Source organism: Haliotis rufescens, unplaced genomic scaffold (assembly GCF_023055435.1).
Source record: "Haliotis rufescens isolate VD_foot unplaced genomic scaffold, xgHalRufe1.0.p SCAF_8, whole genome shotgun sequence".
Taxonomy (NCBI): domain Eukaryota; kingdom Metazoa; phylum Mollusca; class Gastropoda; order Lepetellida; family Haliotidae; genus Haliotis; species Haliotis rufescens.
Window position 1 is genome coordinate 34,302,299 of NW_025964372.1, and position 18,147 is coordinate 34,320,445.

The 18,147-nt window shown below is 40.6% G+C and overlaps 2 protein-coding genes across 5 annotated transcripts in view; one reads left to right on the plus strand and one right to left on the minus strand.

Annotated features, from left to right (window-relative positions):
* Positions 1-6,301, minus strand: part of LOC124141782 (serine--tRNA synthetase-like protein Slimp) — a 28,645-nt gene extending 22,344 nt beyond the window's left edge. Inside the window, exons 1-4 of one of the 4 annotated variants that reach the window (XM_048389444.1) lie at positions 6,082-6,301; positions 5,152-5,618; positions 3,664-3,768; positions 2,906-2,989 (exon numbers count right to left, since the gene is read on the minus strand). In XM_048389444.1, coding sequence (XP_048245401.1) covers positions 2,906-2,989; positions 3,664-3,768; positions 5,152-5,610 — 648 coding nt within the window. In that variant the 5' untranslated portion in view covers positions 5,611-5,618; positions 6,082-6,301. Of the gene's footprint in view, positions 1-2,905; positions 2,990-3,663; positions 3,769-5,151; positions 5,619-5,770; positions 6,059-6,081 lie in introns of those variants that run through there. The other 3 variants (XM_048389447.1, XM_048389445.1, XM_048389446.1) reach the window with 3 other exon arrangements.
* Positions 6,302-8,399: 2,098 nt separating this feature from the next.
* LOC124141780 (tudor domain-containing protein 5-like) overlaps positions 8,400-18,147 on the plus strand; it is a 77,190-nt gene continuing 67,442 nt past the window's right edge. Inside the window, exons 1-6 of the mRNA XM_046509869.2 lie at positions 8,400-9,697; positions 11,553-11,680; positions 15,154-15,210; positions 16,072-16,228; positions 16,713-16,864; positions 17,689-17,797. Of these exons, the coding sequence (XP_046365825.2) occupies positions 8,551-9,697; positions 11,553-11,680; positions 15,154-15,210; positions 16,072-16,228; positions 16,713-16,864; positions 17,689-17,797 (1,750 nt within the window). The 5' untranslated portion in view covers positions 8,400-8,550. The remainder of the gene's footprint in view (positions 9,698-11,552; positions 11,681-15,153; positions 15,211-16,071; positions 16,229-16,712; positions 16,865-17,688; positions 17,798-18,147) is intronic.

Genomic DNA, 18,147 nt, shown 5'->3' on the forward strand with positions numbered 1-18,147 from the left:
TACACAGCCAGATGATCACATCTACCGGATGCATATACACAGCCAGATGATCACATTTACCGGATGCATATACACAGCCAGATGATCACATTTACCAGATGCATATACACAGCCAGATGATCACATCTACCGGATGCATATACACATCCAGATGATCAAATCTACCGGATGCATATACACAGATAAATGATCACATCTACCGGATGCACATACACAGCTAAATGATCACATCTACCCGATGCATATACATAGCCAGATGATCACATCTCCGGATGCATATACACAGCTAAATGATCACAACTACCAGATGCATATACATAGCCAGATGATCACATCTCCGGATGCACATACACAGCTAAATGATCACATCTACCCGATGCATATACATAGCCAGATGATCACATCTCCGGATGCACATACACAGCTAAATGATCACATCTACCCGATGCATATACACAGCCAGATGATCACATCTCCGGATGCACATACACAGCTAAATGATCACATCTACCCGATACATATACACAGCCAGATGATCAAATCTACCAGATGCATATACACAGCTAGATGATCACAACTACCAGATGCATATACACAGCTAGATGATCACAACTACCAGATGCATATACACAGCTAGATGATCACAACTACCAGATGCATATACACAGCTAGATGATCACAACTACCAGATGCATATACACAGCTAGATGATCACAACTACCAGATGCATATACACAGCCAGATGATCACAACTACCAGATGCATATACACAGCTAGATGATCACAACTACCAGATGCATATACACAGCCAGATGATCACAACTACCAGATGCATATACACAGCTAGATGATCACAACTACCAGATGCATATACACAGCCAGATGATCACATCTACCGGATGCATATACACAGCTAGATGATCACATCTACCAGATGCATATACACAGCTAGATGATCACAACTACCAGATGCATATACACAGCCAGATGATCACATCTACCGGATGCATATACACAGCCAGATGATCACAACTACCAGATGCATATACACAGCCAGATGATCACAACTACCAGATGCTTTTACACAGCCAGTTGATCAAATCTACCGGATGCATATACATAGCCAGATGATCACATTTACCAGATGCATATACACAGCCAGATGATCACATCTACCGGATGCATATACACAGCCAGATGATCACATTTACCAGATGCATATACACAGCCAGATGATCAAATCTACCGGATGCATATACATAGCCAGATGATCACATTTACCAGATGCATATACACAGCCAGATGATCACATCTACCGGATGCATATACACAGCTAGATGATCACATCTACCGTATACATATACACAGCCAGATGATCAGATTTACCAGATGCATATACACAGCCAGATGATCAAATCTACCAGATGTACATACACAGCTAAATGATCACATCTACTGGATGCACATACACAGCTAAATGATCACATTTACCAGATGCATATACACAGCTAAATGATCACAACTACCAGATGCATATACATAGCCAGATGATCACATCTACCGGATGCATATACACAGCTAGATGATCACATCTACCAGATGCATATACACAGCTAGATGATCACATCTACCAGATGCATATACTCAGCTAGATGATCACATTTACCGGATGCATATACACAGCTAGATGATCACATCTACCAGATGCATATACACAGCTAGATGATCACATCTACCAGATGCATATACACAGCTAGATGATCACATCTACCGGATGCATAATCACAGCCAGATGATCACATTTACCGGATGCATATACACAGCTAAATGATCACATCTACCGGATGCATATACACAACTAAATGATCACATCTACCGGATGCATATACACAGCCATATACACACCCCTCTGGCGGATTCAGTATTTTGGGGGGAAAAAAAGATTACCTTGTGTATTTTCAGAAATCAGCTGTACACACATTTTCTTGGAATCTTCCGGTGATTCGGTCAAGACACACCCAATGATACAACTTTACAGGATTTTAATGCAAGGATCGGGGGAAAATTGACCATTCACCATGGAGGCCCCCGCGCAGGTGATCGCGAGAACTACGTGTTGACATAGAATTGTCAAACAATAACAAATATGACTTTTAACGAATCAAAGTATGGCATTTATGATATATGTATCCTGTCTCTGTCAACTAAAGTTCGTTTCAAGGCGTCAATAGCGGTAATCTGACCGTGGTTGCTGTTAATAACGGTGAGTTGTGTGATCGCTTCACACATGACTACTCTGAAACTAATTAAAACAATATTAAAAGGAATTTTGAACACATGCTCACGGTAATGACTTGGTGTTGGGGGAAAAAACATCAAAACTCATTATGTCGTGTATAATGCACACCCCCTTCTACCATGTGTTCTACACAGCTGTGTTTTTTCGAAAAAAGTGTGCACTATACTCAAGAAAATACTGTAGATGATCACATCAATCCCCTGCCTGTACACAACAGCTAGATGGTAGTCAACATCCATATCGTCAGTGCACAATGACACACAATCAACCATGACACAGAACCCCACCACCCAATTCAGTTAGTTGCAACATACAAGCATAAGTTTGTTTGCTTGTTTGTTTGTTGTTTTACAACGCACTCAGCAATATTCCAGCTATATGACGGCAGTCTGTAAATAATCGAGTCTGGACAAACAATCCAGTGATTGACATCATGAGCATCGATCCAAGCAATTGGGATACAATGACATGCATCAACCAAGTCAGCGAGCCTGACCACTCAATCCCATTAGTTGCTTCTTACGACAAGCAACAAGCATAGGTGGCTGGGGACCTAGTCTAAGCTGGACTCCCCACGGGGGTACACCCGACACCTGGTGGTTTTACCTGTAGTTCTTTCAGTGCTTCTTTCACCCTCTTGCCCCGGGATGTCAACAGTTCTCTGGTGTCCAGCACATCCTCCTCCTTGTCCTGGAGTGAAACTAACAGTCTGCATGTATCCTTCTTAAATGTCAATAGAATGCCTGATATCTTGTGTGTATAAAGGGGCGGTCGGGTAGCCTAGTGGTTAAAGCGTTCGCTCGTCACGCCGAAGACCCGGGTTCGATTCCCGACATGGGTACAATGTGTAAAGCCCATTTCTGGTGTCCCCCGCCATGATATTGCTGGAATATTGCTAAAAGCGGCATAAAACCATAGTCACTCACTCATTCAGTGTGTGTATAAAACAGTACGTCTGAACAACTGAACATGTCTTCTTTTTGTGATTAAGAAATATTTTTAAGAAACTGCATAGATCTAAATCCTGCTGTAAAGGTTACAAATACTTTATTATCTATTATATGTTTGTTTGTTGTTTAACGCCTCACTTCACAATATTCCAGTTGTAAGACTTCAGTCTGTCAATAATCTAGCCTGGAGCAGACAATCCAGTGGTTGACATCATGAGCATGAGTATCGATCCACACAATTGGGATACAATGACATGCATCAACCAAGTCAGCGAGCTTGACCACCAGATACCGTTTGTCATCTCTTACGACAAGCATAGTCGCCTTTTACAGCAAGCATGGGTTGCTGAAGACCTATTCTACCCCGGATCTTCATGGGTCAATCTATTATGTGAAACTAGAGTAAGCCAGTACCTTGCTTTTCTTCAGGTCAGCCATCTTCTTTGCAATCTCTTCTCTCTCTCTCTCCAGCCTCTGTTTCTCCTTCTCAAGCCTCTTCATCAACCTGAAGTCTTCTATCTGTAAAGGTGAGGTGAGGCTAATGTTAAGTTCAAGATAATTGCTCTTATAGCAATGTGCATGCATGTGTCTGTGCATGTTTGTGTGCATGTGCTTGTACCAGCCCAGACTAAAGCTGGTATCATAGAGCTTGCCCACTGAAATACCTTGCCACAGTTTAACATGGATGCCCTACTCAGACACAGTATACTGACTACGAGCCGTGCAGTCCTTGTTTTAGCCCCTTAATGCCGAGCGCCAGGCAGGGAAGCAACAAGTACCATCATTTAACATCTTTTGGTATGACGCTGATGGGAATTGAACCACCAACCTTCCCTTTCCCGGGCAGACTCTCTATTCACTAGACCACTGAGGCAGTCTGTAGCTGTCTAGCACGGCAACACCTTCCATTTGTTTGCAATACTCAGCAACTCATGCACAAACATAGATGATGCTGTCAGGCAGACAGCATACAAGTCACATGGCCAGATATTGTGTTTTCCAGTGCAGGGATTTATGTACTCCGAGGCCCAACCCAATATTCCGACACTCCACCCTTACATTCTCAGTCAAGACCAAAGTGGAGGTTTTTATCCAACTTATAAACCGTCTAAATGCAAGAAATACCAGCATGAATAAAAAGACATCGGAATGCCTTATAGTGAAACAATACAGTGCTTTACAGTTTAAAAGCCATGGCTGAATAAAAACTTTTTATCAGCAAGTACATGCTTGCTTCGCTTATCAAACAATAGCATCTGAAGCCAAAATCTAATATTTCCTAAATATCATGAATGAATTGCAGATTCCCATGATTACGGTTTCAGTATTCACTTGATATCACACGGAATTATTGTAAAAATGAGTGTGTCCGTATTAATGCCACACTGATCAGTATTTCAGGTGCATCACACCATGAGGCAAGTCATGGACACTTGCCACTTACTACTGGTATAGATGGTGCTGTCATATACATGAGGCAAGTCATGGACACTTGCCACTTACTATTGGTATAGATGGTGCAGTCATATACATTACAGGTTCATAATCAGTGCTAATCAGGCATCTAAACCAACATGGAGAGGATCCTGGCATGGCTAAGGGATACAACTCTCTACACAGTGTACATGTAATCAAAACAATATCATCTTATTTCAGAACTTAAAATTTAAAAAAGGTAACACTGCTGGCAACTGCTAACTACTTCACTGGGGGGCAGTCGGGTAGCCTAGTGGTTAAAGCGTTCACTCGTCATGCCGAAGACCCGGGTTCAATTCCCGACACTGGTACAATGTGTGAAGCCCATGCATTTCTGGTGTCCCCTGCCGTGATATTGCTGGAATATTGCTAAAGGCAGCGTAAAACCATACTCACTCACTCACTTACTGGCCCTGTATCACTTACAAAAGTGTCAACATCGGTCTTCATCCCTCTGATCTTGATATTTTTGACAAGCTGTTTTTTTCGTGCAACACTCCGCTCTAGCCCCAAATCAATCTCTACCATTGTTGTGTTTTGTGCAGAGGCATCACTGACAAACAGGGAGGAGGTGTGTTTCCCTGCTGCAGGTAATCTGTCATGTCCATTCCTAGTTTGACAAAGCCTGTTTAATGTTGTACACATCTGTGTTATGCCCTTTTCATAACAAACTTTGCTTTCTACACTGTGTTCACAGTGTCTTTGTAGGCTTGTGAAACATCTCTTAGATTGATTTGTATTTCTAACAGTTAAAATGTTAAGATTAGAAAAATGCGTCCCAGTTCTCTCCCCATTGTTAGTGGCCGTTGATTTTGCAACTGAAAGTAGCCACTTCAAATGGTGCAGTCTACAGTAGGATGTCATGGCCAAGTATGGTTGATTCATCAGAAACCCTGCAAACAAACATTCCATTATATATATTATTATACACTATCCTAATCACATTCCAAGCTAGCTGTTACATACCATAGTGTTGTAACTACACCATACTTCAATACAAGTTTAGGGAGTGTCATAACAACATATATATATCTTATATTCCTATCTTGTAAAGAGTTGCCAAACTATAGCCCAAATATCAAACATGTGCCAACCAACAGAGCAGCTGACCTAAAGTAATCAGACTTTACATCATTTCTTCGCAAGTCAGAGCAGCAGTACTATGTGTAATTTACCCGCTGATGTCAGCCAAGACATAACAATAATGTTATAGTAAGATGTCTGATACAGTCATATATTATAACTTCTAAGTTTTTATACTTCCTTATCACGCTTTCACTATCTAAAGGACCTCCACACACAAAAATATTTTAAAATAAGTACATCTACTTGATGATAACACTGGCAACCACAAACTTTTAATTGCCGTTGTCAGTACCAGCTGAGTAGATGGTCGTGTCCGCTGTGTAAACGTGAAACACGATCTAATTTTCTTTTTTTAGATTTCAGTGCCGTAATCACACATTTCGACTTTACATAACTCTCATAAATGTAGTTACTCAAATTGCAGTAAAACCACAAATTCAAAGTTGATCAATCTAGTTCATGCTGCTGACATGCTTTCCGAATGACAACAAATGAGAGTGCTCTGCTCTTGGGTTTAGAAAAATTCAAATCTAAATCACAAACGAAATAAGAGTCTGCCACAGCACGACGCAGTGATATGGTAATTAAGTCCCTCAGAAATCCAGATAATTCGCACCAAGTTTAGTCCATAGAATTATTTGTTTACTTATATTTGTGGGAATACTTACACATAATTATAATACAAAGTACATCTGACTTGAAATTCATTTCCGTTCTTCATCATAAATACTTTTCCTTAATGTTTTTTTTTGTTATTCCAACTGATCTCATTGCAAACATCAACATGGTCTTCCAAGACATTCGACTTCCATCTATCTAAAAAAGAGGAATTTTTTACATTCAATTGTGACAGCCAAACCAAATCAAGTGCCTCATTGAATACTTCAATATCTACGGCTTCAATCCCACCATTCTCAACATCTTGTGTAAGTCGACTCCGAGCAACCTTTTTCTTATTTACTATTCCAAACAAAGGTAAACAATCATCTATTATTTAATTTACCGCTTTTCTTTTGAATACTGATACAACTTGCTTCGTGAACTCCTCTGGAAATACGTTCTTATTTACTTTACAAGCAACGCAGGTAAATAGCTAAATTCCTTGTTATCCGAATATTTGTTTTCAGACTCTGGTACAGTAATTTGTGTGAATTCCGTGGGAGTCTAGATACCATAAGACAATACAAATGATTTGACATTTGCTTGGATTTCTTCAGGTGGTGTAGCGTTAATATCCATGACAAATCATATAATTGTTATACAAATATTGTTTTGTCTGATGTGGGTGATTCTGAAGTTATGATTTAGTATTTGGTGTTGTTGGTAGCTAAATTTATTATATACAGATGTAACGTAACTGTAAAATGACTGTCATTTCAATACATTCTGAAAAGATTTGTTATTACGCTACAGTCTTCTGAAGAATATCAAGTCATCCATTACATCCAAACTAGAAACTCTTCTTGCTGTTAACTAATTATAACTATTATTGTTGTTACTTTTAACATGAAAACACTATCCCCTGACACGCCTGTCAACGTTGTCTGCACAGAGTTGTATAGAGGTGGAATCGTGATCTGATAAAGATGCTAAAATAATAATTTTTTTAAACATGATCTTATACTGGTATGACAAGTTGGTCATAACCTGTCATCACTAAAACAAAAGCAACAAAACTGAAAAAAACCTGGTCGCTTTGTTCACAAGACATTACCACTCTTATCACAAGAGTCTTGTAAGCTATATTTCCTTCTGTAAAACCTATCAATGTATAGAACATGGAGACGGCGTGGAGTGACGCTGACTCAGGGGCTGTGGTCGCAAACGTAGTTGTAGTCATCGTACACAATATTACTCCATGTCGTCGATGTAGGTTTGACTGTAGCTGTAAAACATTAATGGATCATTGTCAAACCCTCGCATACCGAAACAGCAACGTATGTGGTAACAACTTTGACGACAACACTGATCAAGGTCGTAATCAAAGACGCTGAAAGCAAACAAACCAATCATGTTACAATTAATGCTACATTTTACTTATTGAATATTATGCAAGGATACTGGAATGGTTATTGATAAAAAATAGACGAATTTTGGTGTATTCGGGACCCGGTAGGGTGGTAGGCGGAACGCAATAAAATCGTATTTGGTACTCAAATTCAACTTGCATGTAAACAAACATAATGATGTACGTAACAGTCTACTTCATATAATAATTTTTTTTTCCGATATTTTTTCAGTGATTTTACTTGAAATTGCACCCTTTTCTCTATGCTCTTTTTCGATTTCTGTTACGTAGTATTTGGAATTCAGTGGTGAGTGCCCCCAGTGTGACAAATTAGACGGTATTCGGGATGCAGGGGAGGAGGGTTTGGCACCTTCATATATAGATCTAGTGCTCCCCACTGATAGCCCCACTTGTCATAAAGTTTCTCAAATGTTGGATTTTAATTTATGCTATTAAAATCATTAACATAGAGAACTTTAAACACAACCCTTAGTGTGTCTATATGTGTCTTTCCCTTATCTCAAAACGCCGACGCGTTAACATATTTCGTTAAAAAGCCAGTTCACAATTTCGAATCGCACTTTGTGCACATGGGTGTCTGTCACATAATGACAACAAACTACAGACTTTGGCTCCAATACGCGCGAATGGACGAATATTGAATTATTAATTGAATGACAGCACATTGGTTTATTGTATTTTGCTACCTTTACGATATACATTAACCAAAAATGACTGACAAAGCTAAACTAAAGGAAGAAACCAAGAAACAAATTCGAGGTCTGATTCTGTCGTCCCCAGTCGGGCTGACGCTGAGGGAGCTGAGAACAGATTATGAAAACTTCATCGGACCCCCAATACCCTACAGACAGCTGGGATACAACAGCATAGAGGATTTCCTACAAGATATCCCGGACACTGTTTGTCCATCATGGGAGAAGGGTATTTTAATCCTCAAAGCACCAACGGATCCAACTACTCAGCATATCGAGCGACTTGTGTCAAGACAGAAGATCCCCAACAAGAAGAAATGGGCTGTATTACGGAAGCCACCACCAAGACGGAATACATATCGCCCTGCTCCAATAGTACCCAGTCACTTAAGAAATCAAATTCAGAACTTATTCAAGAGCTACGGTGATGGCTTGCCAATCACACATTTTGAGACTTGTTTTTCAAAGAGATTTGGGTATCAGCTTGATTATAAAAAACTCAGATTTGACACTTTGAGTGACCTCTTGGAAAGTATTCCCTCAGTGGTGAAGCTCCTTCCTTTTCAGAATGGAGAATTGAGGGTTGTACCGACAGATTTTTATTCTGGTGCGCCCCTAAGACGAAATGTTTCTCCAAAAGCAAACAGTGTTCATTCAGCATCTGCCGCAGCAGATACAGTTATAAATCAAACATCACAGCGCCGTCAGTCACAGCCCTCAGCGACATATCCAGGGTCACAAACATATACAAACACTGACACACAAAACAAGAAGCCTTCATCACACCACCAATCTCAAACTTCAGCCAACATTCCTTCTCTTATGAGCCTGCCAATTCAAAACACAACCCAAAGGCCATGTGTGCAGAATATGGGCTACCCAAATCCACAGATGCAGGTGATCCAATCAGGTAACATGCTGTATCATGTGCCTGTTATTCCCAATGTGCATATTCCAACTAGCGTACAATACCTTCCACAACCGATGCTGACTCCGCAGATGACGATGTATGTGCCACAACCACCAGTCAGTGTCCAGACTACATCACACGTCTACAGCCCTGCTGCTTCAAGGCAACCCCTTCCTACCATGACCACCGACAGTAGTCCGATATTACAGGAACCACATTGTGTGGCTGCGCCAAGCAAAGACGTTACATTACCAGGTGATACTTGTTTGAAAAGTTACATTTGTTGTGTTTGTTTGTTGTCTAACGCCACACTCTGCAATATTCCAGCTATATGAGGGCGGTCTGTAAATAATCAAGTCTGGACCAGACAATCCAGTGATTGACATCATGAGTATTGATCCACGCAATTGGGATCAATGACATGCATCAACCAAATCAGTGAGCCTGACGACCCAATCCTGTTAGTCGCCTCTTACAAAAAGCATTGCGTCTTTTATGGCAAGCATGAGTTGCTGAAGACCTTTTCTACCATGGATCATCACGGGTCTGTAACATTTGAGTGACTTTGTAGGTAGCCCATCAGTGAATGGGGTCCCGGTAGGATGAGATAGTAATGTGACTGTTAACCTAAAGCCTCACACTCACAGGTAGTATTCCTGGTACATACTACCTGTGAGGTATAAAGGGCTGTATTCCTGGTAGCAAACCTGGGTACTCTCCTAATGTCAGTCAACAGATTGGGAGGTACCAAACCTAAGGCGCCGAGAAAAATGGGTAGTTGGACAACTTGGTACTTGGGATGCAAGCATGACATTTCAAAAGCGAGTTCCGCATGTTTATTATTATTATTATTATTATTATTATTATTAAAGATGGTTCTGGGACAGACACTTTGCCATAACTTGCAGGAATGCAACTTTTCTGTACCATGCAAGCTATGTCTAATGTTAGAGAGGTATCACAAGGGTTACCTAGGGCTAGTAAATTCAGGGTGAGAAAAGGTCCCCAGCAGCCGATGCTTGTTGTAGGAGTTGACAAAATGATGTGGGTGGTCAGGCTTGATGACTTTGGTATTCCCAGGAAGCACTGCCTAGTCAAACCCACTTAGAACGTTTTTGAGAATGTGAAGACTCCCCAACACTGCAGCCTCCTGCATTACCCAGATTGTCAAAAAGGATGTAGATTCCTGATATCAAACCCGGGTACTCTCCTAATGTCAGTCAACAGATTGGGAGGTACCAAACCTAAGGCACCGAGAAACATTGGGAGTCGGACAACTTGGTACTTGGGATGCAAGCATGACATTTTGAAAGCGAGGTCCGCATATTTATTATTATTATTATTAAAGATGGTTCTGGGACAGGTACTTTTGCCATAACTTGCAGGAATGCAACTTTTCTGTACCATGCAAGCTATGTCTAATGTTAGAGAGGTGTCACAAGGGTTACCTAGGGCTAGTAAATTCAGGGTGAGAAAAGGTCCCCAGCAGCCGATGCTTGTTGTAGGAGGTGACAAAATGATGTGGGTGGTCAGGCTTGATGACTTTGTTGATTGCATTCATAGTACCCCCAACAGTGGAGGAAGATGCTTATAATATCAACCACTGGATTGTCTGGTCCACACTTGGTATTTACAGGCAGCTGTTATGCAGCTGGAGTATTACTGTCTGCAATATTAACATTAACTTACACACAACAATTACATATCATATGTTATTGTTAAAATATACTGGTAGCGAAGAATTGTCTCTTGACTGAGTTGATAAGTAGTTATTAGAGATTTGTTTGTTTCATGTTTATCGCTGCACTCAGCAATATTCCAGCTATGACTACAGTCTGTAAGTTATCGAGTCTGGACCAGACAATCCAGTGATTAACATCATGAGCATCAATCTACATGATTGGGATACGATGTCATGTTTCAACCGAGCCTGACCACCTGATCCCTTTAGTTGCCTCTTATGACTAGCATAGTCGCAAGCATGGGTTGCTGAAGACTCATTCTCTACCACTCTTGCAATGCTTAATTAAAGTGTCATGTTACGTTTCCATGTTATACAGCATTTAATTAATGAGAGTGTGTGTGCTGACTTTTACATTGTGATCTACAGATGACCGCAGACTGGCACAGCAATCTAGGGACAGCATAAAGTCTTGCAACAGCTCCTTGGATTCTACCGAGTTTATGTTTGATGATGACTGTGGAGTTTCCCCCGAGTTGCAGGAAGAAATCAAACAGGTGACCTTGGATTTGACTAGGATTCAAAACTTATGTCCATGGCAGGCAAATTGGGAAATACGGTAGAACACGGATATAACGAACTACAAGGGACCAGTGAAATCAGTTTGTTATAGCCGACACTGAGTGAGATTTCTCAGTTCGCTATACATGTCACTAATTAGTGATAGATGGGCTTGTCGGTGATCAGATATCAGTTCGCTGTATCCGTTAGTTCGCTGTAGAGAGTTTGTTATATGTGTAAATTTTATATGATATTATATAGGAGATCAATCAGGGATTTTTTAACAGTTCGTTGTATTCGTTTGTTCACTATATCCGTGTTCTACTGTACTGTTAGTTTGGTTCAAAATTGGTATTTAAGTTTTTAGTTTCATTATATCAAAGGCATATTTCTTAATGTCAGAGATATTTAAAAGTTGTATTTTGGCATTGCATTGAATGCAGTCTTATAAAATTTAAGAAATTTAAGTGAAGGTTTTTTTTCTGTAATCATCCTGTTGCCAGTGAAATACAAGTCGCTTCAAAACTGTCAACTGAGCCATTGAAGCAAATTTACATGAATCGGGAAATTTCTTTTCTCAATTTGGGAAATTTTACTGCAGACTTTGAGCCGAATATTGGCCCGTGAGCTGGTCTAAATATATCCATGTGCAGGCCTCAAAGTTGCAACTAAAACAGTCGCCAATGCAACCTAAGTTTCAGTTTGTCTAAATGACGACCTTGAAAAATATCTTGTGGCAACCAGCGTTAGAAATTGGCACTAGTCCTGTAGTCCTTACCAAACTGCCCAATGGTAAAGGTATCCTAAGGACTAGTAGAAATTGGCCCATTTTAGGGGTTTTGCTATATGTTATCATTATAAGGACTAGTGGACAAAAACTGTTAGTTTCTAACATGTCTAACCCTGGGCAACTAAATGCTATTGCTACACATCTGTAGACACAAAAATATATAACAGCTGATCTTGGAAAATATGTCTGCTAATAATTGTACTCGAAAATAATTCCTCCTAAAGTTGACAATGAACCGAAATGCATAAATATTAATCTAATTGGTACATTATATTAGTTAATGTAATTTATACTCTATTTTAGTTGACAATGCTCATTGGATAAGCAAGGATTTACCTATATAATCTAGTAACATAAATTGTATCATTGTTCGAGTCACAAGTAACAAAACTCAAGTACAGTTTTCACTAATATACAATTCCAAAACTAGTGCTATATGTACATGTTAAAGATATTTGATAAAAGATAATTTCAAATGCATTTGGCTACCTACAATATTGGCATGACTTCTTGATTTTACCACTGGCTACCTGGAAAAAAATACTTGTAGCCACATGGCTACTTGGTAAAAATTGAAACTTTGAGGCCTGATGTGTGACATTGTTGGGATGTCTCATTGCAATAATATCAGTGTATCAGTAATTGGAGGTCAATAAAGCCACACATTTTTTAAATTTCGTTTCACGGGCCCCAACTGAAAAGCAGCTGGAAAAGAAATAAATGGTACATAAAAAGTATTTAATTTTATTATGTCTCTGGCAAATAATATAGTCCCTCTTGTGCAATAGAAAATGTTATATATAAATTCCATGTTTACATCACTGTCGTGCCACGGCAGAATGACTTTCATATAAATAAGAAAATGATTGACTTGGCTATCTATTGTTATTTTTATTTCGACTGACAATGTGTAGAAAAGCTGGAATAAATCTGTGAAATTTTAACTTAAATAAGTGTGGCCTAATGCACACAGGTACAAGGCATGAAGCCTGTTCTTGAAGTTCACAAGCTGTAGCTTCCATCATATTGGTACAGTAGTGCTAAAATGACAATGACAGTACTTTATTACCCACAAGGAATTCGTCAAACATGTGAATGTTTTAACATATTGTATACATAAAATCATTTAAATGACATGACAGACAGAGAAAAAAACAGTACAGAAGTTAACATGGTTAACAATCATTTCAGAGACAGATAGAATCGGATAAAAGATCTAAGAGCTCTTATTTGCTTTAAAATGTGGAATTAAGTATTGCTGGCCAGAAGTGCATAGTCCTTGTTTAAATAATGACTTGGATCAGCTAAAACTTTTAGTGATAATTTTAAAACACGCTTTTCACTTAAAATAGTTAAACTGTTGAATAGGACATCAGCTGTCTATAAGCTACTATTGCGATTTTGTCTAAGCGTGATTTGTTTTGAACAGAAACTCCCGTATCGGCACTGAATGGAAAACATTAATTCACTTTCAACAAAACAATAATAAAAAAATATTTTTGGTAAACATCCTAATTTATGCATAAAATGCAATCTCTGTTAGTTTGAAGTGGCATCAACCATATTGTCTCTACTCTAACTCATTTACTCCCCCTGTGGAGATGCAAGGTTAGAAGTCAGCAACGTATGCTTGTCTTAAGAGATGATTATATAGTATGTATATGGACCAGGTGGTCTGACTTGGTGAGGGGGGCACGGGTGGCCCAGTCGTCTAAGGCGCCGCGATTCTCTGTGCAGAGTTGCGTCCCTTGGGCACGCCAGAAACCTATGATTGTGGGTTCGATTATGTTTCTAGGTTTGTCAGCACCATACCCGTGCTCGTGGGTTTCACCGAAGTGGTAAACATCTGAGACCTGCATCACTTCGGGCTTTCCTCCCACATTAAGCTGACACGCCGTGATATAACTGGAATACTGTTAAAAGCGGCGTTAAACCCAACTCACTCACTCACTCACTGACTTGGTGACATGGTTGTTTGCTTGTCATCATCCCTCGACCATGAGTGTGGAATGATGCTTGCTATATCTATCACTGGTTTGTCTCCTTCAGAGTCCTTCATTTACAGGTTGTCATGATATAGATGGCAATATTGCTGACTGGCTTTAGAGGGGCATTTGCGGTAGGAACTACCTCACTCTCAGAGGGCGGAGCTAATACGACTTATCTGATAGATCAATATGACATCATGCTAACACACAAATTTCATTGGTTAATGCATAAACGGGTGACGTCTAGTAAACATCCACCCGTTTGGGCCGTTTGACAAAAAATTATAATTTCCATCAAATGATTCCAAGACTTTTCAACAAACACGTAGGTCTTTGGTTTCAAAACCTACCTGCCACGTCGTCTCCACATCTTCATAAAATGATACTGTGGAATGTCCACCATTTATGTTTTTAATCCAGTCCAACACACAAATTAGTTCTGCGCTATTCTCTGGACGAGAACGAAACACGTATGTTGTTATGAATAAGAGCAGTGTTCATGAACAAAACACCATACTAAACGAACGAAATACTAATATCACGGCACCAAACGTAATCCTGTAGTGCACGGTATATGTTCGAAACTGAAACACTGCCACCTTGTGGGCTATTTATAGTCAGGGTGGTGCTTTAACCACATTCATTGGCTCAGTCAGTCACTGTGTATTTTCATGAATTTGTTCCGTTGAAGGTCCTGGAGAGAAGACCGAAGGGAATATGGGCTAGCAGGCTGCCGTTCGAGTACAAGGTATGAAATGAATGCTCTTTTCTAGGGCTTCTTGTACACATATTTCTATTAGGCCATGGCATAATTATTCATCATTAACATTTGTTAGTATTCCCTTCATTGCTTGTGCAGAGTTGTGACCTTTGGGCATGCCAGAAACCTATGATTGTGGGTTTGAATCCTGGTTCGCTCTAGGTTTGTCAACACCATACCCGTGCTCGTAGGTTTCACCAAAGTGGTAAACGTCCTAGACCTGCATCAATTCAGGATTTCCTCCCACATTAAGCTCACACGCCATGATATAACTGGAATAATGTTTAATAAATAATAAAGTTTTACTCTAAGATAAAATTTCCTTTTGTATCAAATTTATCCGTCGGGCATAACACCACAGATGTTTATTTCATGGATGCCACCTAGATCCAAATATTGCCGATCTGTTACACTATTGTTAAAAAAAAATCCGAACAAGTATCTTTAGAGACAGACTCCGTGGTCTAGTGGTAGAGCGTCCGCCCGAAGAGCAGATGGTCTGGGGTTCGATCCCCGGCCGCGTCATACCAAAAGATAAAAGACGTTAAAAGATAGTACTTGTTGTTACCCTGTCTGGCGCTCGGCATTAAGGGGCTAAAACAAAGACGGGTAGGCTAGGAGTCAGTATACTGTGTCTGAGTGGGGTATTCATGAGGCATGGTATCTCAGTGTGCTAGCACCATAAATCGGCATCAGTCTGGCTAATACAAGCAGCCACACACACACACACACACACACACACACACACACACACAGACACACACAGACACACACACACACACGCACACACACACAGAGAGGATTTCCTGAGCCCCGGATACATTGGGTAACGCTGATGCTGTGTTTCAGGGAATGTTCAACAAGGAGCTGCCATTTAGGGAATTGGGATTTCACAGCGTGGTGGAGTTTATGTCGACACTTCCAAAACAGCTTGTCGAGATCCAACGCCCCAACAAGAAGGGAGACTTTCTTCTACTTGGTGCTCACTACAAGACAGAGGAACACGGTAGACTGACCAACACTTCAGACCCTGTGATGATCTGGGTTATCTTCAGCAGGCCAATCTTTCATAAGATTCAATATGCTTGTCGTAAAAGGCGATCGGGTGGTCAGGCTCGCTGACTTAGTTGATGCATGTCATCGATCCCAAGTCCGTGCCGCCGTCATATAGCTGGAATATTGCTGAGTGCGGCGTTAAACAACAAACCAACCAACCAAATCGTAAGATTCAATCAGGTGGTCGGAGTTGCTGACTTGGTCGATGCATGTCATCGTATCCCAATTTTGTGGATTCATGTGCCTGATGTCAATCACTGGATTGTCTGGTCCAGACTCGATTATTTACAGTATGCTGTATTATAGCTGGAATATGCTGAGTGCTCCGTTAAACAACAAACAAGCAAACAAACAAGCAAACAAACAGTGAAGTAAGATCAGATATGAACAGGGCTGTACAGGGAGGTTATATTGCAGATGAGGTTATATTGCAGATGAGGTTGAGAGGAAGGCAACTGGGGCCGTGCCATCCAAAGAAGGGCTGCAGAGCCCTAAAGAGAACCAAAGTTTCCGAGAGAGCGTCCGGCAGGTCCTACAGGCTCACCAGGAAGGGATTCTCATGCAGGAGTTCCCAGCTAAATACAAGGTAGTCAGATTAGGTCCACAGTGCCGTGAATATCCGGGGTAGAATAGGTCTTCAGCAACCCATTCTTGCCGTAAAAGGCAACTATGCTTGTCGTAAGAGGTAACTAATGGGATTGGGTGGTCAGGTTTGCTGACTTGGTTGATGCATGTCATCGTATTTCAATTGGATGGAGTGATGCACATGATAGCAATCACTGGATTGTCTTGTCCAGACTCAATTATTTACAGACTGCCGTCATATTGCTGAGTGCGGTTTTAATAAAGGGGAATCCGGCCTAGAGTAGAACCAAGTACCTCATGCTTGTCAACCTATGGAGATTCCAGGTTAGATTAGATCCCAGTATCTCCATGTTTAGTGGATGGTGGGGTAGTCTAGTGGTTGAAGTGTTTGCTCATCACGCCAAAGACCTGGGTTCGATTCCCCACATGGGTTCAATGTGTAAAGCCCGTTCCTGGTGTCCCCTGCTCTGATATTGCTGGAATATTGCTAAAAGCAGCATAAACCAATACTCACTCACTAAGGGTATGCACATCGCTATCTAAGTGCGATAATCTTTGACGCTCACCTGTTAAGGGTTGGCAGTTCTGTATGCATTGTTTTAACAAAGTATTGCCACTCATGGCTTGTTGCAGGAGTGAGTGAGTGAGTGAGTGAGTGAGTTTTGGCTTTACACCGCTTTTAGCAATATTCCAGCAATATCACGGCGGGGGACACCAGAAATGGGCTTCACACATTGTACCCATGTCGAGAATCAAACCCAGGTCTTCGGCGTGACGAGCGAACGCTTTAACCACTTGGCTACCCGACCGCCCCGCTTGTTGCAGGAGATGACTGGAAGGACATTGAAGAACGAAATTGCCTACTGTGGCTCCCTGGAGAAACTGTGTATCTCTCTCACAGACGATGTGCTGCAGATCAACTACAAGGGGGATGGTGAGTTTACTGTGTGTACAGATTATACACAATTGTATTGCATCACTCTTGATTCCTGGTTAGAATCGGTCCCGATAACCCAGAGGCATCCAAAATGGATTGGGCTTAAGGCTCAGTCATTTGGTTGAATGTGTGCCATCATACCCTTATGGCGTGGATTGTTGCTCATAATATCAATCATTGGTTTGACTAGGTTTAATTATTTGCAGGCCTCCAGCATTAAACAACAAACAAAATTAGGGACAAGTAGAATATCAAACTAATTGAAGTGTGTCCTTGAATGCTGAATTTGTCATTAAACTACAAACAAACGTTACATAGATGTAAAAGATGATTTTATTAATCATAAT